The following is a 25,413-nucleotide window of genomic DNA, read 5'->3' as shown; positions in this document are numbered from 1 at the left end:
TGGCCGCCAACTCATTCACATGGTCATTGTTATATTTATATGTAGACAAGGTACCTTGCGACAGATCCACTAAAGATTGGGTAAATGAATGTGTCTATTGGCCTGAGGGCTGGCTTCTCACTTTTTTATAACACTTCAATAGGTGATTCTTCAGAGTTGTGGTCGACCCATCTATTTGTTTTGCATATTGAGCCTTGCAGTACTTGCATTGTATCTTCACCGTGCCGTTCTTTAAGGTTACTTCTTCAAAATCTTCCCACACTATCGAACTTTTTTTTTTTCCTTTTACTGAACTCTGTAACTGTGGGGTACTAATCTCAATGGGCACTTCTTCATCTTGTAGACCTAATCCTTCATCTAAGATCATCGACGAAGTGACTAACAAACCGTCAAGGGTATTAGGAATTTCCTCACTACTCATCTACTAATCAAAAGATACTAAATCATATTAGTACTATAATGCCTTAAAAGTTTATACTAGACCCTAAATTAGTCACCCATCCAAGGTTGGATAGTTTGTAATACTTTCATATTCCCATTTAAAAGCCCATGTCGAAATTCCGACAGCATCTTCTCATGTCTCTCCAGATAAGTTGATCTTCCATTTCATTCCAATGTCAAATATCTAAGCAATGTGAATATATTTGACATGAGCAATAAAAAGGAAGAAACATATCCGGAGAGAAATGGGGAGATAGAGCGCAAAACATGCATGAGCATTTAAATAGGTTACATGAAAGCATACTATCTATCTAACCTTGAACTCTCCAAAATGGGACAATTTGAGCAATTTCTTTGCCACCAAAAACACGCTATATCTATGTCTGTCCATATCGAAATCCTTAAATGGGCAACTAATTGTCTAATTCATAAAAATAAACCACATTAGGCTAACTGTCAAATGCACAATAATAAACTAAGCAATAAGCAATGTAATCCATAATTCACAAAAATAAACCACTAATTGTTTAATTCAACAAAATAAAACACATTAGCCATTTAGGATTTAGGGTTTAGGTTTTAGGTAGGGTTTAGGTTTTAGGTTTAGGGTTTAGGGATTAGGTTTAGGGTTTAGGGATTAGGTATAGGGTTTAGGGATTAGGGATTAGGGTTTAGGTTTTAAGCTTCAGTGATTAGGTTTAGGGTTTGGGTTTAGGGTCTAGGTTTTAGGGTTTAGGGTCTAGGTTTTAGGGTTTAGGGTTTATGTTTAGGGTTTGAGTTTAGGGTTTAGAAATGGCTCAACCCGAGCCAACCCAAATGCACCACAGCCAGCCTGACCGCACTCGAGCCAGCTCGAATGAACCACACGGTCCAGACCCAGCCCGGTCGCACCACATTGTCCACAGCCAACTCGGACACACCACAGCCAACCCGACTGCACCCAAGCCAGCCCTGATGCAACACATGATCCACAGCCAGCTAGGACACACACCACAGCCAGCCCGAAGTCCCGGACGCACACGATTTCAACAATATCTGACTAGAGCTGTACACGAACTAAGTTACCTTGGTTAGCTCGCTCGACTTGACTCAAAAAAGCTCGATTCGACTTGGTTCGAAACCGAGTTCAAGCCGAGTCGAGCTGATTTTTTGAGCTTGAAAAAGTTTCGAGCCAAGTTCGAGCTTGCCTGAGCTCGACTCAGTATTGGCTCGGACCTGACTCGGATCAATTCAGATCGAAATTTGAGTATATTATATATAATATAATATAATATATATATATATATATATATATATATATAATCCTAAATCCCTAAATCATATTCCAGCCGTCCAGTTGGAAGATTGATCGAGCTTTTCTTTCTATTAAGCTCTCATTCGTAGGCAACAGTTTTTCCTCCGTACGCCAACACCTTCCGTTACCCCCTCCATTTCCTCCATCACCTACTACCGAAGTAGTAGTATATTTTTACTCAAAGCGGCCTATCGAAAGCTTAAAAAGAATAAGGAACTCTCTTTTGATACCCTTTTCCTTCCACTTTCGGTTTCTGAAATTGCTATTTGCACCCGCCCCGATTGAGAGATACAGTCTTCTTCCTCACTCTGCGTAAATGCAGAAAGAAGAAAGAGGGCATATTTGTCAATCAGAGTTGGGTGTAAAATAAATGGTGGGGGCACTTTGTTCTCTACAAAGGGGATGATGGAAAATGAAGATTTTTTTTTTTTTTTTTTTTTTTTTGGGGGGATATTTTATGCCTATAATGATATTTTTTATTACATGGATGTGTTATAGGAGGAATGATATATCATATGCAATCTTTTTGGTAATTGTGGGTTGATGAGTTTTTATTGCTAGTGCTCTTCTTTGGCATGCCTGTTTATTTTATTACTTTTTTTTGTTGCTTTGCTTGTTTTTGTTTTTCACGAATCGAGTTAGCGTTTTCGTGAACTCGAGTCGGGCTCAAACTTGGCTCGAAAACTCGAACTCGAACTCGGCTCGAACTGGCTCGAATTGCTTACCAAGCCAAGCCGAGCTTCCAATCCAAGCTCGAGGACCGAGCCGAGCCGAGTCCAAGTTGGGGTATCTTACTGGCCGAGTCGAGCCAAGTTGGGCAAAGCTCAACTCGAATCGACTCTTGTACACCTCTATACCCAACCCCAATTTCACAAACCCCGCCAAATTATAAATTAATAAAATAAAACTATAAGGTTTAATAAATTACCTTGATTAGGTAGAACTGGGTGGCCGAGTGGGTGCAAATCATCCAGACGAGATAATACGGCGTTGCCTGAGTCAAGTCGAGCGGTTGCGAGGCGAGAGAGATGAGGGAGTGGAGGGGAGAGAGAGAGGAGGGTGGCCGAGTGGATGGTGGTGGTGGGTAGCTGTCGAGCTCGGGAGAGGAGGAAGAAAGATTGGGATCAGGTTGGGTGCAGTAGTGTGGCGGGTAGGGTTTAGAATTTAGAAAATTATGTTTTTTTTATATATATGCTACTCGAACCCGAGTGGAGTCGAGTTTCAAATCGAGTCAAGTCTGAACGAGTCGGGTTTCGGGTCGAGTCGAGTTACTATGTAACTCGGACTCGACTCAGTTTGAGTTCGAATTGGGCGAAGACTACTCGATTCAGATCAACTTAACCACTCAGTTCAGGTCGAGTCGAGTCGAGTCAGAACAAGTCAAACAAGTCAAGTTAGCCAAGTCGAGTCGTCCCATGCCCAACTCTAATTGGAGCATTGCATGCAAGGTGTTTGACATTAGAGCTAAAGCATTGGTAATGTAGCAGCATCAATAATCGAGTGAGCAAAGGGGGGATGATTGAAGCACGGGAGAGCATCAATCAAGCAACCTAAGAAGGCACTACAAAATGGGCTCAATCCGACAAATAAGTTGACATTGGTAAAAGTTCATGTACACTCCTTGTGTAGGATTGAGTGTAGAGTTTGAATTGCCAAACTCGATTAGGTTCTTGTGTAGGACCTTGGTTCTTGTGTAGGACCTAAATCCAAGTCATTATGTAGGCCATCAGACACGGGTGTGTACGTGTTAGTCTCCGAGGCAAACATGAGTCCTTAGATTAGGACTGAGGTTCGTGGCGAGCCTATAGAAAACCACGCAAGTCTTCGAGGGAACAGGTCCTTATGTAGGATTGTAAAGGTTGAAGGTGAACCTGATTTAAGACTTCCGATAGTGAAATCCAATACACTCATGGGTTGAGTGCATTCGCTAGGAGTGGAGTAGGGAAACCAAACCACCATACATGCTTGTGTTTGGGATTGTCATTTGAGCACTTGTTTAATTATGCTTATGTGATAAATGTTTAATTATATGTATGCATGATTAGATGAATACTAGGAGTTAATAGGTAGCACATCCCACACACACATGTACACTATCATCTATAGACTAGTTGCTTGAATGGCAAATCATTTGTAGTCTATGTGATTGGACCCACTATTGGCTTGGAAGTCGTAGTATTACATTGCCTTACCTAGTTTAATTGCATATTAGTACAAGTAAGCAATTGTGTGTTTAAAAAGCAATAATTTTATTCCCGCGCCCCCCCCCCCCCGAACATAGCCTTCATTCCGTAACTCTGCCAAGCTTCCGCGTATAGCCCGTGGCCCACTACCTCGTGCAATTTTAGTTTATCTTCAACCCAAGCGTCTTTCCCAAAGCAAACTTTATCGCAACAGTTAAACTCAAAACTGATTCCTTCAATCAGCACCTTGCACCAAGGCTTTGTTGAGTCAGCCTCCCCACACTCTAGAGCTCGGAGCTCTAGTCAGAGGGCCTAGATGCCAATCCCTGTTTGAAGATCCATGCTTCTTGCTCACCACTTTTCTCCAATGGGTTGTAGCCAAATTTCCACCACCATTTGCATAAGAGGTTTAGTTCCACTCTCTAATCTAGATGATGCCTAGGCCCCTTCTTTTTAGTCTAATAAAGAGGAAATAACCATATTGTGACTTCCTTACCATTCACATATAGGCATATAGCTCCAAATTGCAATTGTATTACTTTCTAGTTGGACTGAAAGAGACACAAGGAAGGCAACTCCATTGGAGGGTATTGTTTGGTACGGACATTATTCCTTGTCATTTCCTCTTTGATTATAACTAAGTAACCCAAATTCAATTCGCATGTGCATCCAAATTCCAAACAAAGCCTAATGCTTTTAGCTGAAAACTAATTTACCCAACATTAGGAAATTCCTAACACAAGTTTGCCAAACATTCATTTATACCCTCAATGATTGCAAGATTTATTTAAATAAACCATAAAATTGCATGAGCAGTAACAAATCTATCAATAAGAAAACAATATTCAGAAAATCCTATAATGCCACAAAAATGCTTAGGATGTCATCTAAAACACTAGGGCAAGTTTGTATCTACAATCAATTTGAAAGGCAAACATCTGTTCCCCATCATAAAGAGGAAATGACCAAAAAAAAAAAAAATGATGCTTGTTCCTAGCATTACTAGAGAGGAAATAACCCCTCAAATTGCATAAAGGAGAGAATAAATGAACTACATCATTGACTTTTGTCTCATTTGCAATTAAAACATGCTGCCACCATATTTGTCCTAGCCGGAGGCCCAGGCCAAGGTATTCCATAACGGTAACAGTGGCCATAATGGCCAGTCATATGGCCTTTATGGTACAAGCCATCCATTACGGCCCTGTAACAGTTATCTTTTTGTTTGAAGGAAGAAAGGCCATATTTTGCATAACAAGCATTATGGGCCAGTATTGCATTTGTTCCCACCATTACAGTGACACAATGGTCACTACAGCTGTTGCATTACCGTTTTTGAATACCATGGCTCAAGCAATCGAATTCTTAGAGTTGTCTTCAACAACCAACGGGTCTCCTTACACTCTATCAGACTATTAATTGCAATTTGATTCTATAGTGCATCCAAACGCCACTCTAGTACTTAGTTCTGAAATGGAAATTCCCAAACTATGAAAAAAAAAAAAACAATGACTAACAAATAAAGAAAAGAATAATCAATCATAAACCTAAAATATCTAACGGTAAATTACCAAACGACTTGACAAAATGCCCCATTTGTGATTTCACTCCAATTTTCACCGTGCAAATGTTCCACCCTAGACTACAATAACTGTACAAGGGACTGTTGAGGACACAGCCCACCTTGGACTACTATAACCATATGTGGGATAATGCAAAGGACATCGCCCATTAGGTCCCACGCAAGGTTTAAAGTATCATCCAAAATCAGTACATCGTATCAGGCAACTGCATCTTTTCCAGCAAACTGATTATAACATCCTAGATGTTACCGTTTTAGCTTAAGTTCAACATGTTGCTTGTTATGTGTATTTTCCCTTAGTTAACGAGAATTTTAACTTGTTTTATGAATAACTCTTTATCCATATTGATTTAGATGAGGATACTTTTATAAAATTTGCTTTGAAACATGCCTACAACCATGTAGAACCATTAGATTTCCCAAAACTCTCAACTCAGAAATAATTACGAAAATGTCATTAACTTAGAAATTTCTAAATCACATGTTTCCCATTATCCATTCAACCTAAGATTTTATCCTATACCTGCTTATCATAAATGAACTGTACATGTCAATTTTCATCCCTTTGATTATAGTAGAAGTGACCCAATTTCCAAATCAGCCCCTTAACCCTTGATTTTAGTATCCATTGAGTGAGGAAAGTTAATGGGTAGTCGTAGTCAAATATTTTCCTTCATGCGAGTGACTTGGATCGCCCATCACATGTACCGAATGTGAGATATGAGTGCCTCACCTTGATAAGCCTTTTTCTTAAGCTCCAAGTTAACCAAGTTTTCCAACTCTTCCCAAAGGTGGACATTCTAATTGACCCACTTCCCACCGTCAATCGCAACCCAAATTTTGACCACAACTTGGCCTTATATAACTACGAGATTATACAAAATTTAGACCCCGGTATATGATTCTATACCATCGAATGATGATCACCCCAAAGCCAGTCTCTGCCTTTTGACACAATAGGTGGAATTTCATATTTAGGCCTCTCCCGCTATCGATCTACCACCAAATTTTGCCCAATCGTTTGCATATCATGACTACGCATTTCCTCCCATTCTGGACCCCGATCATCAAGCGTGGACCCTTAATAAAGATCAAGTCCGTTTTAGCCCACTTGGATGTCCTATGATCAAACCGAGACATACACTTTAAAGACCTCTTAAATCTCATCGTTTCTATGGTTGTATATCCTCGATCAAGAACTCCCAGAAGGCCCAAAAGTAGGAATACGTATATCAGCCCCATCAACCATTAATCAAGAATTTGATCCACGGGCCAATGATAGCATCCAATTGAGAAACCAATCCATACACTCATGAGGGAAAACTCAACCACTATCCATAATCAATTATTCCCTATCTAATGAGTGTCTCTCGGATCCCAAAGATCATGGACCAAGTGAGAGATCTCATCATCCAAGTTATAACACGCAGAAAAGCAGCAACTAGTTTCCTAATCAAAGCTAAAGAGAGAGAAACTTAATATTAAGCTTGATTTCAATGGAGTGGGCTCCAAGTTAACTATGTTCCCACCATCCATCATGGATGTAATTTTGAGTGACGACTTATCGAGCAAGACTACAAGTTTTGGTGGGAATAGTGGACCCAATCAAATGCACCATGACCGTCCATTAAGCCTTCTTCAAGATCACCCACTGTAAGTGGTGGACCACCTGGTAAATCACATATCCCGACTCTATTTTTCATCCCAAAATTGATGAGCGGAGTGATTTTTAAACACAAGCCCTTTACTCAAAAAGTGGACCACCCCCAATCCTTTCCTAAGTGTGGACGTCTAACCCTTATACCAACGTGCGCACGCCCCTCTCTTTCGCCTATATCTCGTTACACTCCACGTTTCAACCCTATTTCTAACCCCCAACACCTATCTTAGAGAAAGGGGGAGGGGGAGAGTGTGTGCGTGACGCCACCGTGGCCGTCCATTCCCTTAGGCGTCATCCACCTCCTCAAGCTTTGCATGTGTGGCCCCTCTACCAGCCCTTGATCATGTACACGCATTCTCCATCCTTCTAATTCAATTTAGGGTTTCAATTAAGCAAATATGAGGAATCCATTCATGCTTATTTTCAATAATAACATGTTTTTCATATAAACTAAGATTTCCTGTGTTTGTTGAATTGTTTGATTAGATCTGTAATCTCTCTCTATGATTAATTTCTGATTTATGACGATTATATGCTGTACATTCCATGATGGATGATTTATTTCATGAATATTGTGGTTTGAGATGGAATATGAACAAGGTTAGGTCTAAACATCAACTATAACTAGATGGGTTCATGTTTCATGATCATGGGACGTTGAGAACCACCTTGGATGTGCATGTGTGATGCTATTGGGTTGTGGATGATGTGCAACGGTGGTTAATGATGTGGGAACATGTAGATCAACGAGCTAACTCGTTGTGACGAGTTAACCCACCAAGTCTATAGGGTGCACCCAGTAGACTAGCACATATGAACCCTACATGTTGTTGTTTGGTTTAGCCTACTCGATGGGATGTTTGTATATTGTTTGATGGTGTTTAACATGATGTTTATGCAATGCATTATCGCTGGACTTTTTGAATATTATTAGAATTATGTGTATGGATGTATGATTATGGAATTGAGAGTAGTTCCATGTAGAAGATGGACTTATATAGAAACTATGGATGTTTCATGATGGGAAACACATGAAAATGGACTTGTTTGTTCACATGATTATGTTGTGATGGAACACATACGTTATTGGGACATGGTTATAGTTTTGGAGAATCCCGTGAGAGAGGTAGGATCACCGTCTCACTAATTGCTATTGGTTGTAAGAGTGGTGGGATCACCATCTCATTAATCATACTTCAACAGTTATGGTTGGAGAATTCAAGTGAAAGTGATGGGATCATCGTCTTACCAATCATGTTTAGTTATGGACCCATGCGAAGATGACTATTGGTTTTGAGTCATGTGTAGCATCATAACTAGGATGTAACCGTCCCTCCATGAATGGTGTCATGTGAAGGGTAGCAGGCTAGCAGCTATCTTAGGGCATGGTGGACCCTGAGGGTTTGGAATGTGGTGGGTGTGGTGGTAACTTAGAGAATGTGCACATTATTAAACCGGTTGGATGTTAAATCGGATTAATTAAAGGATTGGAGTAATCTCATGCATTTATTGGGATCCAAGAGTTGGATCAACCCCTCTAGGTGTTACGATAGAGAAAGTGACAGGCTACTCCCGTTTCTCTGGTTGTAACTAGCTAATGAAAGTGGTGGGATCATGGTTTCACTAGTTGGGTTTCTTTTAAAGCATGTGAGAGTGGCGGGCTCATCGTCTCATGGGTGGCTCGGTAAACTCTGATGACTACTGGCTAATGAAAGTGGTGGGCTCACCATTTCATTTAGTCAGGGTGCCTTCATCAGAGCAAGCATATCATGCATCGCATTAATTAAGGGCCTGTTTGGCCGAGCGAATCCCATGGGATTAGGAGGGATGGGATGGATTTTAAGGTAATGATGGTGGTGTTAGTGGATTGGAAAAAGATACATGGGATTGCTATATCCCGGGACAAGTTCACTGGGTCTGTTTGGCACGGCCAGCATATCCCGGGATTTTCCCTTCCAATCCGTCCAACTAAGGGATGGGATCAATTTTAAGGTAATGATGGTGATGTCAGTGGATTGTTTTAAGATCCATGGGATTACTTATATCCCGGGACAAGTTCACCGGGTCTGTTTGGCTCGTAATGCATATCCCGGGATATCACGATCCCATCCCTCCTAATACCGTGGGATCGGTCCTGCCAAACAGGCCCTAAGATTTCTTATGGATGTTTTGTGTTGTTTATAACATGAATTGATTATGTTGTTACTGAGTTGAACCTAGGCAACTCATTCCTCGTGTGGAAAAACAATCGTCGATTGTGCAGTTGTCGATCCAATGAATGAGCCAAAGCTTCAACGAGAGAACTATGATGGTGCGTGGTGACAGAAGACGGATGATGAAGCAGAGACGACTTGACATAGATCGAAATATCGGTTACCTATCAGCTAATACGAGTGTATCGTATCCGTATCAGCTCGATACGATACGCGATACGGCATTGTATCTGCCACATCGGTAACATGTGGACCGTATCGGGGTCGTATCGGCTGATACGGGTGTATCGGGTCTGATATCCTGCACGCATATCAGTCAGACCCAATACACGTATAAAAGGCCCAAACCGGCCCTTTCTTTCCCCTTTTCGATCTCTCTCCCTCACTTCTGCTCCAATCTCTGCAATACCTCGATTAAATCATTCCTAAGTGATTTTTGACGCCATTAACAACAGCTTGGAGGATCAAAACATCAAATTTAAGCCGATTTGAAGGATCGAAACATTTTGGGGCCGGTTTTGAAAAAATCAGAAAATAGGTTTTTAAAAACTCCATTTTTTGTTGCCGATCCTTCTTTTAATCCATCGTTATGTTTATTAGACCACTAGATCTACCAAAAAAAAATCAGTTTTGAAGATCAATTTGAGCTTTTTTGGGGTTTTTTTAATTTTTTGGGCATTTACGCCCGAATTTTTTATATTTTTCGAAAATTGTTTTTTGAATCTAATCTCAAATCTGTACTCTCTAGCCATTTTCGATCAAATCTATGTAGATCTAACTGATTTTTTTTTATTAAATCTGTTGAAAAATATATAATTTTTGGAATTTTTTTTTTTAATCTGATGTTTCTGATCATAGATCTGGAGAGGCCATGCATTTTTTAACAGACCTACACATCAGATCTGATAGAAAAAATGTAGCTCTTTTTTCGGGAATTTTGAGATTTATGGAAATTTCAAAAATTGTGTTTTTTTTCAAATGTATTTCTTTGGGGGGGGGGGGGGGGGGGGGGGGTAAGTTTATTGTTTTGGATTTTTTAAGTTGTTTTTTTTTTTTTAATCATATATGAGTAGTTTGGTCACAATTTTTCAAAAATTATGTCTAGATTTTTATTTTTTTTCATTATTTTTTTAAAATACGTTGATGTCTTAATGATGCAAATTGATAATACATTGTTTTATTGTTTGTGGTGTTTGTTTGTGGCTTTATGGCTTGTGCAGATTGTAAAGTACTACAGTGGCCATTGTTGTATAATTGTATTTGTTGGGATGACTGGAAATGGAAATGAGAATGAAGATGTAGGGTGGAAGTATCGTGTAAGGATAGGTGAGAGTAGACAGCAAATAATGTGCAAGTTTTGCAATAGCAGTGTGAGCAAGGGCATAACCCGATTAAAACAACACTTAGCCCATCAAAAGGCTCAAGTTTTAGGGTGTCCAAGTGTCCCTTGGGCAGTAAGGGAGGAGATGAAGAACTTAGAAGAAATTAAAGGTAAAAAGGCGATAAGGGAGAAAGAGAAGAAGGCTATGCTTGACCAATGTAGAGCAGAGGTGTTTGGGGATCCTACATCGTTGCCTGATGAGAACATTGAGTCGGGGGAGAATTCAAATAACGAGATGACGATTGCGAGGAGGGAAAGTTTACGAGCTCACCGTGAGGATGAGGAGCAACGTCGAATGTTTGGGAGGATTGGTTTGGTTCGTGATGTGGGTGGGGAGAGTGGTGTTGGTAGTGGGCATGATAGCATATGATTATTTGGGGGTGTTAGGCCGAGGTTACGTCATGCCTTTAGCACGCGGTCACAAGAGTCACACCCTTCTCAGCCTAACCCCTCCCCTCATATTCACAATCTTGATGACGAGAGGGAGCCACGAGCACCTCCTGGTGACGAAACAGTGTTTAGAAAGGCCACTAGCACGTAGAAGAAATTGCAACATGTGGTCAAAGCAAATAGTAGATAATCTTGGAAAGGCAGCTGCAAAGTTGTTCTTAGACAATAGTATTCCTCCATATATCGTCGATGGCCCATACTCTCAGGTGTTTGTGGATGCAACGGCTGATGCGAGACCTAGGATTAAAGCCCTTAGTTCTTATGACCTAGATTCAAAGTATTCAAATCAAGTGTACCAGGAAATGTGGCTTGTGTACAATCATTTAGAAGCATATGGGCAAGTAGAGGATGTACAATCATGTGTAATGGTTGGACTAGCCCAACCAGATTGAGTATGATAAATTTCATGGCCTACTCCCACCTGGGTACAGTCTTTATTAGAGACATCTATTCATTAGATGAAGTGAAGGATGCAAAGCATATAGTTGGTCTAATGGATAGAATTGTAGAAGAAATTGGGGAAAGTAATGTGGTGCAAATTGTCACTAATAATGAGGCAGCATATAAACTAGCAGGAACACATCCTATGGCGAAGAGGCATCATCTATTTTGGTCACCTTGTGCAGCACATTACATTGATCTCATCCTTGAGGATATTGGGAAGAAGCCTAATGTATCGATACCGTTTGAAAAGGCAAGATTGATCACAACATATATTTACAATCACAATTGAATAATTGCTCTTATGAAAAAATTCACAGGTGGGTGGGAGTTGTTGAGGCCTGGGGCGACTAGATTCGCCACAAATTTCATAGCCATGGAGAATTTGTACAATCATAGAGGGGCACTTAGCGAGATGGTTGCATCTCGACAATGGCTCAACTCGAAGTATGGACAAAAGACAAGTGGCACGCCTGTGTAGATGTGTGCCATTATAAGAGACCACATATTGGAAAAAAGTCTCAGAAATTATGAAAGCAATGGAACATTTTACTAAGGTTCTTTGACTGGTGGAAAGTGATGATAGACCGACGATGGGCTTTCTTTATGAAGCTTCAATTCAACGTGATTGTAAACACTACAAGGAATATTGGAAGCTCATAGATAGGCCATGGAATAGACAGCTTCATCATGATCTCCACGCAGCAGGTAAACATAAGTTGCATACAGTGATTAAATTTAGTTATTATTTTTCCTTTGGTTGTTTATGTAATGTTGAACATTTAATATGTTTTATTGTTCTCTCTTTTAATCAACTTCCAGGCTTCTTTTTAAACCCACAATTACGATATGCGACTACATATAAAGATGTTGATGAGATTACTCTCGGTTTAAAGAATGTTATAAAAAGGTTGGAGCCAAACATTAACCGACAGGTTGATGTTATTAATGAAGTTACTAATTATTTACATATGTAGATTGTATTGTGTAGAGTCTGAGACTTGTGGTACTTATTATTAGCTACTATTTCACAGGTAGAAGTGTCTGAACTGACAATGGGCAGCTTTGGAGACCAACTTGTACGAGCTGCAATACAAAGAACCAATCCAGGTAGGTGTATTAAGTTATAAACTATAAAGTATGTTTTTACAAATTTAATAAACTAAATAACTAATATATGATATTAAGATATATTTCTTTGTTATTTATGCAGCTCAATGGTGGGTCAATTATTGAGAAAGTGCACCTACGCTGCGGAATATTGCAATAAGAATCTTGAGTCAATGTACATCTTTTGCTAGTTGTGAAAGAAATTAGAGCACTTTCGCTCACATCCACACTAAGCAACAGAATCGATTGAAGTAGATAAAGGAGCAAAAAAATGTATTTATCTACTATAATGTGAGGCTGCATTTGAAAAACATGAAGAAAGCAAGAGGGCAAGCTAACAACCAAGCGCAATATTGTCCAATAAATTTGGACTATATTTTTGCTGAAGATGGCCCTCTTCTTCCATGGCTTGAACAAAGGGAAAAAGGCAAAGAAGCAACTGAAAGTGAGAAACTTGAATACCCAGAACTCATTGCAAAAACCGCTCAGAGCTGTCCTCCAGAGCCTATTATTGAAGAAGCTGACAAAGGTGAACGTAATAGTTGTGCGACTCAAATTGATAGCCATAGCGGTGACAATGATGGTGATGGTGGTAGTAATGCACATATTGCTTGTGTTGCTCAACACACCATACAGCCGTCTACGAATCGGGAGACTGATGAGCACCGACATGGTACACAAGGTCGGACTTATGAGTGTACTGAGTCACGATACAGCCAGCCCGGGGGGGGGAGGGGGAGCATTCTGGAGAGGCTGGCACCAGTGGCACTCATGGAGCACCAGGACATCAGGAGGCTTACGGACATTATGGAAACAATCCTTACGGATACACAGAGTAGGTTGCGCCACTTTCATGTTAAAGTAATCCTTTCGATCATCAATATGGATATGGATATCCGGATCCAAATCCAAGTTATTCGTCATCAGTATCACAGTCTCAACAGTACGAGCAGTAGTATGGCTATTCGTCTGGTGCTGGTGGATATCCTTACTTGGGATTAGGGTCAGTTCCTAGTCAGATCACTCTTCCTCAGATTTCGTTAACCTATTCTTTCCATTTGGCCCTGGTTATTATGGATATACAATAGCAGCACCTGTTGCACAGCCACAAGCACAGTCAGATGATGACGAGGATGTGGAAGTCGACCAACCACAATCAGCCAGATTTTCACTTTTGGTGGTGATTGGTGAGTTCTTATTAAGAATTAAGAGTAATGTTTTTTTTAGAGATTATTCACATTTAAGGAAATTGGTAAGTACTAAGTATTTCTACACTTACATCTTTAGTTGTTACATACACTTCACCTATTACACACATTCTCCAAGCAAACACGTACGACATACATACTACTGAACGGGCTAGTGAGTACTGAGTAGTGATACTTCTCGAGTTCTTGGACATGTTAGACCATTAGTAATATATGATATCAATTTATGACATATATCAACAGTTTATGTAAAGAAAAAATCAACACCAGACCTTACATTAGGTCAACCCATTAGGACAACATTCTTGTCAAAGAATGGTCCAATACACCATTAAATACATGGTCAAAATACCCAAAAAAAAATAAAATGATAGATTCGTGAATATCTCATTTTCATTCTGTTTTTCTAATAATATTTCATATTTTTTTGCTAAAAAAAATTCTGACCAATACAAGGCCCGATTCTGATACGCGATGCTGTATCGTATCATTTTTCCGTGGGGCCGATACAGTGGCCGATACCATCATTTAAAACCATGCAGCTTGGACAAGATTTTTCTCCTTTTATTTATTTTGCTTTCTTAGTAATAGTTACTTGAATTTTGAATTTGTAATAAGTCTCATGGAACGACCGAGCATGTACTATATTTTTATGGTTGACAAAACGGTGGTGAATGGAACTTAGAATAGTTATTTTAATGGAATGAGATTTAATTTTCCCATCATTTATGCTGTGATGCATGAAAATGTGAATTTATATGATTGTAAGGAATATGTGGAGTATTTACACTCTGACATACTCAAATTAATATCCTGGAATTCGACTTATCGTGTTGTCCACGAGAGTCGAAATCTCGGGGCGTTACACTAATTATTAATCAAGACCCCAAAATCTGGGAATTTCATCTTTAAACAGTGTCCCTTTTTTTAACACACACCCTCACACCCACCCACACCACATGAGTACTCGAACCCATAACCTCAGTGTTAAAACCCACAGGGCCAATGTGCATGTTCATTGTATCTTGTACACCTTTATTGTATTTATACAACATTAATGTAGAAAGAAAATATACAAGAAAATTATTCAAAATCATTTTTGTTACTTATTATTTGTCATGGCATCAGAGCCGATCTTTGATCTGGGCCACTGATCCTGAAAATTTTGTCGGTCAGATCTTCCTCCACTCTCCAAGGCATACATTGAATCCCAATGTAACATCCATCTGCAAATCTCTCACCACCAACTTCATACACCAACTCCCGGTATATTTTCGTCCCACCAGCACCATCATCATCAGTGACGTTCTGTCTGTGTCCATCATTGCTCAGACAACCACGCAACTATCACCGCCGATCAAGTGTTGATCTCATCTTCACCGACACCTCTGCAGACCATTGGCACCCCTATCAAATCAACCCAACATTATCGATCTGTCTTTCCTCAGACAACCGCAACCATCATCACCAAACCCTCGTCCACCATTATCGATCAACAACCCTCTTCTCACCACCCACTACCATATATTTCCGTGGTTGGAACCCCCTTTCTGTTAAAACCCATTGCAGCGCCACTCAGACATCCTCCGTTCCACCAACATCACTGCCAGTTAAACCGATCAGCAACAACACCCTCGTCATCGTCGAACCCTTTTACAAGTTCGAGACCACAGCACACCTCACCGTCATCAACATTTTTTTACGGCCAGATCCGGATCCCTCAATCAAGGTGTACCATGTGCACGCTGCCCACTGTCATTAGAATCGAACAGATCTTGTAACAACCCGTTTTTCATTTCAAGGGTGGGTACCAAATCCCATTGTTTCCTACGGTGTGGCCCACTTGAGTTTTAGATCTGCCTCATTTCTTGGCCCATGTCCTAACATAATCCAACAAGGCAGATAGACTGCACAGATTTCTCACAAATATATTGGTGGGGCCCACTGCCTCACCAGTTTTTTTTTTTTTTTTTTAAAGAATCTTCCAACGTGCGTTGCCATGCAATGCATGCCATTGCCAAAGAATCGGAAAGCCCCGACTCCCCCTAATGAATTCTCCTCCTTCATGAGGTGGATGATGGGTCCTATACTTACCGCCATCTCCAAACCATCACAATGGGACCCACCTTGATGATCCAGATCATCCATCATGCTTCCATAGGAGTTTCAACGGCCAGCATTCAACTCCTAGTTTCCTATCGTGCAGCCACCCTGAAGTTTAGCTCTACATGATTTTTGAGCTTATGCCCTATCAGGACCATCACACTCAATGGACGGTTTGGATCTCTCTTAATCACCACGATGGACCCCACCTAGCTTCCACTATAGACACGATTTCTGAAAGCAAATCCATGTTCCGCATGCCACCCTGTTACTTCCTCCAATTTCTTTCCGTTTTCTCCGACATTGAGGGTGAGAATCACCACAAGACTTGGATTCATTCAATCCTAGCCTAGTCTCTAAGCATCATTGAACGACATCAAATCCAACAGTAGCATGCTGTCAAGGATGCAAACCCGGACTCATCACCAAAAACCTTCTTCCTAACATTTCTTCACGATTCCTTCCTTGCGATCAAAATTGTTCAAAATCAGTAAACCATCCAACTGATCTTCCATTCATAACCTTTCAATCTCCAAACTAATTGCCAGCAGTAACCAAGAATCAAAAACCATGCTCGAAGATCCCGTTTTCATCATCAATAGCATGTGGCGGTTGGAATCACTCAACCTTCGAACCCACCTGGAAAATTTGAGTCAAGCTTCAATTTTATTATACCCCAAGTTTCCCATGGCCAATCTAGACCATCCAAACAACCAGAATGAAGAAGCATCCACCGTACAAGAATATGCCATTATCACGACCCTTCTTCTCCATCGATGGCCGCCGGCCATGACAGCATGCAACAAGAGGATTTGAAATCCATTTTGAGCAATGTGTGGCCCACATGATCGATGTTAGATCACCAGACTTTAATCGAGATCAGCGACAGTGTGTAAAATCTGAAGCCCACTCGTAACCGGCCATCCAACCGTACACACCGACACAACATCCTCTTGTGCAATTCGTTTTTCCAAAAATATAAAGCTTTTTGTCAGAAAGAGATCAAAATGGGGGAAAGAAAAGACAGAAATAGAGAGAAGAAAAGAAAGAAGAAGTAAAAGGAAGAAAACAAAAACAAAATAGAGAGAGAAGAACAAGCAAGTGACCCACTCCGAGTTGCCATTTCCTACACCCCTTTGCTGACATGATCTAGAGAAAGAAACAGAAGAAAACGAGAGAGAATGGAAGAAGAAAACAAGAAAAAGGAAGAAAAACAGAAGATAGAGAGGGAAGAAATTCGACGACTGAGTCGACTTGGCGAGTCAACTTGCTGAGTTACGAATTCGAGTGTGTTTTCAAGGCTAAGTCAGGTTCCTCATATTCCATCCAGCAGGTAAGCCTCCTTCTAGTTCTTTTAATGCGAAACAGTTCATAGTCGTAGTATGAATTGTAGTGAGTCACTGAGTCAACTCAGCGAGTCGATGTGTTGTTTTGTTAGATCACGGTCCAGGAAGACCAAAAACCTTTGTTGAATAGATGTATGATCAGCATGTGTGTTTTCATGTAGAGAACTCCATTGATTCACATCAGAAATGCACCGATTCGCACCAAGTCGCACAAGTATAACCACGTAGAATTGCGTGTAAGTGGAAATCGAACTTAAATCGTGTACACATGATTTCCAGCAACACAACAGATTTTCTCGCTCAGATCAGGTGGATGATCCTTGCCTATTTTTTTTAATTCCATGTTTATACGTATATGTGATGCATAGATTCTGATTTTGATAGCATGTGTCATCATGTTTCACTTGATACTTGTATATGCTTTAATCCTAGTCATGTAGCACGTTGATTTTATTTTCGTCCTGAATGTATCGTTATGTGGAATAGATTTTTTTTTGTGTTGTACTTGTGAATTTAACATTTATTGAATATTCGATTATTGGCCTGAAATGTGTCGTATTCTAATGTAAGGCTAAGTGAATCAAGTATGGGTGCTCTGCCCGGGGTCATTTCCGAAAGGATCAACACATTATCATGGGTGTTCTACTTAGGGTCATTCCTAAAAGGATCAGCACGGGACGGGTGCTTTGCCCAGGGTCATCTCATAAAAGAATCAGTACACAAGGACACAGGTGCTCTACCCTAGATTACTCCAAAAAGGATCAAATCAGACATTAACATTGAATTGATTTGTCATTCCAGTGTATTAGTATATGTTAAAGTATCTATGCGATTTAATGTTTCCTTCATATGTTTGATTTCTGCTTATTAATTTTACTTGCTGAATTTTGAATGTACAAACTTGGAAGTTTCAAATTTTGGGTATGATATGATGCCACAAGCTGTTATGCTCACCCCCACTCAAAGAGTTTTTGACGCAGGGAAGGAAGTGAGGTCGAGCACCATCTTCCTCAAGGAGATAACTGTTCCGAATCTACGGAACTTCTCGGGACTCCTCATAGAGACTTCTCAAATCCACGAGAAAGAAAGCAAGCAAAATAGAAATAAATTCTATAAAATTCGTAATTTGATTGATGAATGAAATAAACGAGTTCACAACCCTTTAAATAGGGATACCAAGCAATAGGAGAGAATTCAGAATCAAACTACAACTAAAACTCCTAGAATTCGCAACTTACTATAAATAGTAAACTTACTCTTTATAGACGGTCATGGTGTGTCTACTAGTGCGCAAGGTTTTTGGCCAAAAATAGTAAGAGTCCTATTTGGCATCACCAAGCTGTTCTCCTAATTATTCTAAGCACTTCTCATGTTGAGCACAACTCCTAAAGCCCAACAGATGAAGAGTTATAATCAAACTAAAACTTACTATTTATAGTAAAGACGAAATTAAAATAGGGAAACGACCGTCGATATGGTGGTATTTCGCAAATCCGGCTTACGCAACCCGGCATAGCCGGGTTGGGTGGCTAAAGTAGCTCGTTCTACCCCAAAATCATATATTTTACGTCCGCTAACTCATTCCGAATTGCAAGATACGCCCGATTTAAGGTCCGACGGTCTGAATCACTTCTGTCGTCGACCGAGCCTTTTCTGATCCATCTTGTCCATGAAACTGTCAGCGACTCTCTCTACATCAGCTTTGCAGGTTCAAAGTTGGAGTATTACGAGCATGCAGGACTTCTCTTTTAGTTTTCATATGTATTAGGCTTGGTTAACTTTTCATGCAATGAGAAATTGTATTGTTTCACCCTTTTTAACAAAATAGTTGATAGCATTATATTTAGAAACCCGTGGACATTGAATGACATATTGGTTTGAATTTATAAAATTTCCATTGAATTTAAAGGTTGGTTGTATTTGAAAGTGAATAGTGATGCATGTTGTGTTAAATTTTAAATTAAATTAATCTCACTGGCTTGGAATTTGGGTTTTCAAGTAGCCTACTCGGCACCCAAATTCCGGGGCATGACAAATCAGGATCATTCTTGCCAGTGATCCGCAGGTCCCACCACCACCACCTGACATATACCACATCAATCATGAACAACATGGCTGTATCGGCCGTGAACAGCCTGATACAGGGCCGTATCAGTGGCAAATGATATGATACCCAATACAGCAATTTAAAACCTTGGTCCCATGTCATTATTCTGTCAGTTTGCATGTCATCAATCAGATTGTTTGAGGCCCCGGCCAGTGCAATTTCTGTTCTGTCAACAATCCACGGCATATGCTACAGAACGAACGAGGCCCAAGCATCGATTGAAGTGGAAATTTCCGTGAGCACAACTTCAATGCGCACTGTGAGCGCCAAGAGTCTCGGCACACATTACCCCCCGCCAGTAGAAGACGGTCAGCGGGTGTCTCCCAAGCAACTTCAAAATGCAGATTTTCGAGCGCCCTTTCTGCAATGCGCACTGAGATCCGCGCCACCGTTATTGGACTCTGGGAGATGTGCGCACCGAGACTCTGTGCACGCTACGCGCACACAGTATTATCCGTATTTCTATCATCAAACTAAAAGAAACAAAAAAAAAAAATTTACATGATATGATAAAATCACAGCCATTAAAAAAGAAACCATACAGCCGCATGCATGATAAAAGAAAGAAGAGAAAAAGAAAACCCTAGGTTTTTTACAAACCTGCCATAACGAAATCTGTATACGCATTCTCCTCTTTCAAGTAGGAAAGGACTTCCGGATCGGAGCGTGAATCGTCTCGAAGCCAGTAATAATCGTCGTTCCTAACGTCACCAAACATCTCCATCGCGTGCTTCACCTTCTTCGCTACTGGAGCTTTCATGGCTTCTGCTGTTGTTGCTTTTGCAGAGATGGAGAGAGGGAAAGGAGGAAATGGGAGGAGGAGAAGACCGGTTAGAAAGAGAAGGAAATAACAAAGTTCGCCGAGACGTACCATTTACGGTACTCTCTCTTTCTCCTTATTCTTTTTTTCTTTTCTTTTCTTTTTTTTTTTTTGTTTTTTTTAACTGTTGTTCTGATTCTGTGAGCGGGATTTTCGAAGCCGTGGTCGGAGGGTCGAGGGTCAAGCGTCAGACGGCCGGGTAGAGGTGTTTGAGAGACGAATGGAATGTGTTCGTTTCGCCTCCGACACGACTCAGGATTCAGGTTTCAGGTTGGGTCGTCGCCACTGGAGCCCACATGTTGGGTGGTCCAATCATCAGAACCGTTCCATGTGGGCGCGGGTTCCGTAGATCAGGTGGTGGGATCCCTGACTGTGGGGCCCAACGTGATTGATCGGTGGATCGGTGGATTTGGGGATCCATGGAACCCGCACCCCTTATTTATAAGAGGGCTGCGAATTAGGTATTACTTGCGAGTGTTACTCGCGTCTGCAGCATATCGTTGGCCTGCGGATACTGGTCAGAAAAGGGCGAATATCTGTGAAAGGGGAGCGACTTGCGTGTGACCGGGCACAGGTATCTCGTGTCAGGGACTGTGGGGTAGACAGATTTGCCGTGATAAATCCATTCGATCCATATTTTTTCAAAGATCAAAATAGGGTAGGATTATAAAAATCAGTCAGATCAAAAACTCAAGTGGGCCTCGACTTGGCCATACCACATGAAACAGTGGGAATTGATCTGCGGGACGTTTTGTTCCAAGATGATATTTGTTCCTGCAGTTTATCTACGTGGTAATAATTGCATGAACTGTTTGGATGGCGTATAAACATCGTATTCAACTCCAGGAAGGTTTCAACGGTGGATGTTGTTGTTCACACTGTTTTATTGGCATTGTGTTTGGGATCTGCCTGATTTTTAGCATTGTGTCCAATTGTAGTGTTTCAAAACATCTGGACGGAGCAGATTTGTCAGGGACATCTCTGTAGACCCACACAGCGGTAGGCACAAAGATATCTATTGGCCAGGTTAAAGGTGTTATTTGCCCTTACTGTAGGGCTCACCTTGATGAGTTTTTTCTATATCCACGCCGTCCATACATTTATACAGCCCATTTTAGTTTGGGGCCCCAAGAATTATGAAAGTATAAATATCAGGCGGACCACACCACGAGAAACAGTAGTGATTGAGTCACTTACCATTAAAATTTCCAAAAGGCCGATCATAAGTTTTTTTATATTAATGTTTATTTGCAATCAAACCTGTAGATAATGTTGAGAATAATTGGATGAAGGGAAAATGCAAAGATTAATTTGATCAAAAACTTTTTTGGTCCACAAAAAATTTTAATGATCATTCATCACTATTTCTAATCGTATGGTCCACCTGAGATTTGAATCTTGTTAAGGTTTAGAATTGTGTCCTAAAATGATATGGAAAATCCGTTGGACGGGGTGGATATACAACAAATACATCAAGGTGGGCTCTACATGGTTAGGGTAACACCCGCTAGGTCTTAGTGTTACCTGGGTAACAGCTAATCCGGACCCTATGAAATTTGCGGAAGCGAATGGCTGGCGTACACACTACCGACCAGGCTGGGGTGTTGGAACGCGGATTGCATGATTTGCATCCTATCCCCGCTGGGAATGGTCAGGGGCTCTTTGTGCGTACCATAATGTATGGGTGTTATCAGCACCGTTCATCCATTTCTACGTGGAATTTTATTCATTATAAGTAAAATTTAGGTATGTCCAAAGCTCGAGTGGACCACACCACATGAAGCTCTAATGGTTTCATGTGGTGTGATCTACTTCAACCTTTAATATATCGACCTTTTGTACTCAACGCTTAAAATGATATGTCAAAATGAATGAACGGCTTAGATAAAACATATAATCAAGGTGGGCCCCACATGACTATGAAATAACTCTACATTACCTTATATATATATATATATATATATATATATATATATATATATTACCGGACATGTGTTAATGCACGAAAGTCCAGTGAATGCTTATGGCGTAAGTTACTTGATCAAGTAAGCCTGTAACGACGTTGGTAAGTTCTGTGGGTCTGATAATGGGTACGTGTTATATCCAAACTGTCCATCCTTTTGGCGAACTCGTCATAAGGCTTGAGACGAAAAATAAGACAGATCTAACTATCAAGTGGACCACATGAAATGTTTAACAGTGAAAATCATTCTCTACTGCTATTTGTGGTGTGGTCGATATGATCTTTGGATATTATTCATTTTTTGGGTAATGCTGTCCAATGATATCTAAAAATATATGAACGATGTAGATATAATAAATACATCACTGTGGGGCCCATATAACTTTGATCTCCTTTAAACCTTCGTACAACTCGGAGCTTGAGGAACGTTGGTCTCGTCTTTTCATAAATCGGATTGCGTATTGATTTACTCAGTACGCTCTTATCGTACCCAGTAAACTTAGTTGCGCCCACTGTGAATGTATGTGTTTAATCCACGCCGTCCATATGATTTTTCAACTCATTTAAGGGGATGAACCCAAAATTTAAGAATATCCAAACCTCAACTGTATCATACCACAGGAAACAGTGGTAGTAATGATTTTTCACCGCTGAAACCTTTCTAGCCCCCAGTGATTTTTACTTGCCATTCAACCTGTTCATAAGATCTTACAGACGTGGATGAAAGGAAAATGCAAATATAAGCTTGATAAAAAACTTCTATGGTGCACAAGAATTTTTCAACGGTGGACACTCAATTCACACTGTTTCTTGTAGTGTGGTCAATTCAAGCTTGGATATAATTCATATTTTGTCTCGAGAACTAAAATTATCAGGTAAAACTGGATGGACGGAGTGGATTAAATATATAAATCATGGTGAACCACTAAGAGTTTACTCATTACGCTAAGCCTACTGAGTTACTCAGTACGCTATCCGCTTCTTTCTTTACACGCCACGTACCTGGCCAGCTACAGCTAGGCTATGCTGTAGCTGGGTGTTCTACAGGCCCCTGTGTGCGGTGATATGTGGGCCCCATCATGATGTATTTATTTCATCTATGCCGTTAATTCAATTTTACAGATCATTTTAAGGCTTGATAGAAAATATCAGAGGGATAAAAATCTCAGGTGTACCACACCACAGGAAAACAATAATGATTGGATATTCTTCACTAAAATCCTCCCAAGGCTCCGGATCGGGCCGGATCTGATCATCAAGGTGGGATCTACGTGGTTAGGGTAACACCCGCTAGGTCTTAGTGTTACCTGGGTAACAGCTAATCCGGACCCTATGAAATTTGCGGAAGCGAATGGCTGGCGTACACACTACCGACCAGGCTGGGGTGTTGGAACGCGGATTGCATGATTTGCATCCTATCCCCGCTGGGAATGGTCAGGGGCTCTTTGTGCGTACCATAATGTATGGGTGTTATCAGCACCGTTCATCCATTTCTACGTGGAATTTTATTCATTATAAGTAAAATTTAGGTATGTCCAAAGCTCGAGTGGACCACACCACATGAAGCAGCGGTGATAATGTTGTTTGCTGTTGAAACTTTCCTAAGGCCCATCGTGATATTTATTTTCCATCCAATCTATTCGTAAAGTAATATAGAATTAGATGAAGGTAAAAAACAAATATCAGTTCAATGTAGAACTTATGTAGCCATTAAGAAGTTTCAACGATGAGAGTTTAATCCTATTTGTGTGGGCCATCCATGTCTTTTTATCTGCCTAAATTTTGGTCATTTTCCATGAAAATCCATGTAAAAATGGATGGACGGTGTGGATAGAACTCTTATGTCATGGTGGGCATTCGGTGCCCCTGCCCGTTCCCACTTCGAGACTAGGAAGCAATCCGCCTTCGGTGGGTTGACGTCACCAAGTTATGTGGGTACCATCATGAGGTATGTCTTATATCCAAACCGTCGGTCCATTTGGCAAGATAGTCACAAGAATTTACCCGAAAAATAAGACAAATCCAAAGATCGAATGTACCACACTTCAAAAAGCAACGAGGGATTGAACGTCTACCATTGAAAACTTTTTAAGGGTCACATAAGTTTGGATTAATATGATTTTTTTTTAATCTTCTACCTCATGAACCGATTGGATGAAAAATAAATGTTATGGTGGACCCTACGAATGTTTTAGCGTGAGAATCATTATCCACGGCTATTTCTGGTGCGGTACACTTAAACTTTTGATATTACTCATTTTTTGGAATCAGTTTTAAAATGATTTCTCGAAATGGATGTACGGTGTTGATATAATAAATACATCAATACGAGGGCCATGTAACTTTGATATCCTTTGAACTGTCCGTACAACTCGGCGAACATCTTAGCACGACACGCACTAGACAGGTTAGTGGTGTGTAGTACACCAGCCAATCCGCTTCCGAAAGTTGCTCGCCCCAGTCTTACCCTGATGCAGGCCAATGATACCCTTCTTCGCTAGGGTCCAAAACACCGTTAGTCGTTGCCACCCGGGTAATACCGAAACCACTCCCTGTCAAGAGAATACGGACGTAGTTAGATACCGGGAGGGGGATTAGCGGTTACCTGAGTAACAGCTTAGTGGGTGTTCCCTAACCGTGTGGGGCCTACCTTGATGTATCTTTCGTATATCCACACTGTCCATCTGTTTTTACATTTCACTTTAGGGTGAAATCCTAAATAATAAGAAGATCCAAATCTAAGGTGGACCATACTAATAGAAACAGTGATGAATAATAATTAAAAACTTTGTGTGGGCCATAAAAGTTTTCAATCAATCTGATATTTTTATTTTCCCTTCATCCATATATTCTTGACATTATCAACGGGTTGGATTACAAATAAACATTAATAAAACCTTACAATGGGCCCTTTGGAAATTTTAATAGTAATGCACTCAGTTACCACTGTTTCCTATGGTTTGTTTCACCTTAGATTTTGATCTACATAATTTTTGGTAATCTATCCTAAAAATGGATATAGAAGCGGATGGACGGAATGGATATACAGCATATCATCGAGGTGGGCCCTACTGTAATGGTAACACCCACTAAGCTTTACCGGGTAACACT

At 40.5% G+C, this 25,413-nt stretch overlaps 1 protein-coding gene across 2 annotated transcripts in view; it reads right to left on the bottom strand.

Annotated features, from left to right (window-relative positions):
• LOC131236807 (uncharacterized) overlaps positions 1–20,757 on the bottom strand; it is a 49,474-nt gene extending 28,717 nt beyond the window's left edge. The window contains exon 1 of one of the 2 annotated variants that reach the window (XM_058234262.1): positions 20,120–20,757. In XM_058234262.1, the coding sequence (XP_058090245.1) occupies positions 20,120–20,393 (274 nt within the window). In that variant the 5' untranslated portion in view covers positions 20,394–20,757. The remainder of the gene's footprint in view (positions 1–20,119) is intronic. The other variant, XM_058234261.1, reaches the window with a different exon arrangement.
• Between the last annotated feature and the right edge of the window lie 4,656 nt (positions 20,758–25,413).

This window comes from Magnolia sinica, chromosome 2 (genome assembly GCF_029962835.1).
Source record: "Magnolia sinica isolate HGM2019 chromosome 2, MsV1, whole genome shotgun sequence".
Taxonomy (NCBI): Eukaryota; Viridiplantae; Streptophyta; class Magnoliopsida; order Magnoliales; family Magnoliaceae; genus Magnolia; species Magnolia sinica.
This window is presented reverse-complemented; position numbering and strand designations above follow the sequence as displayed.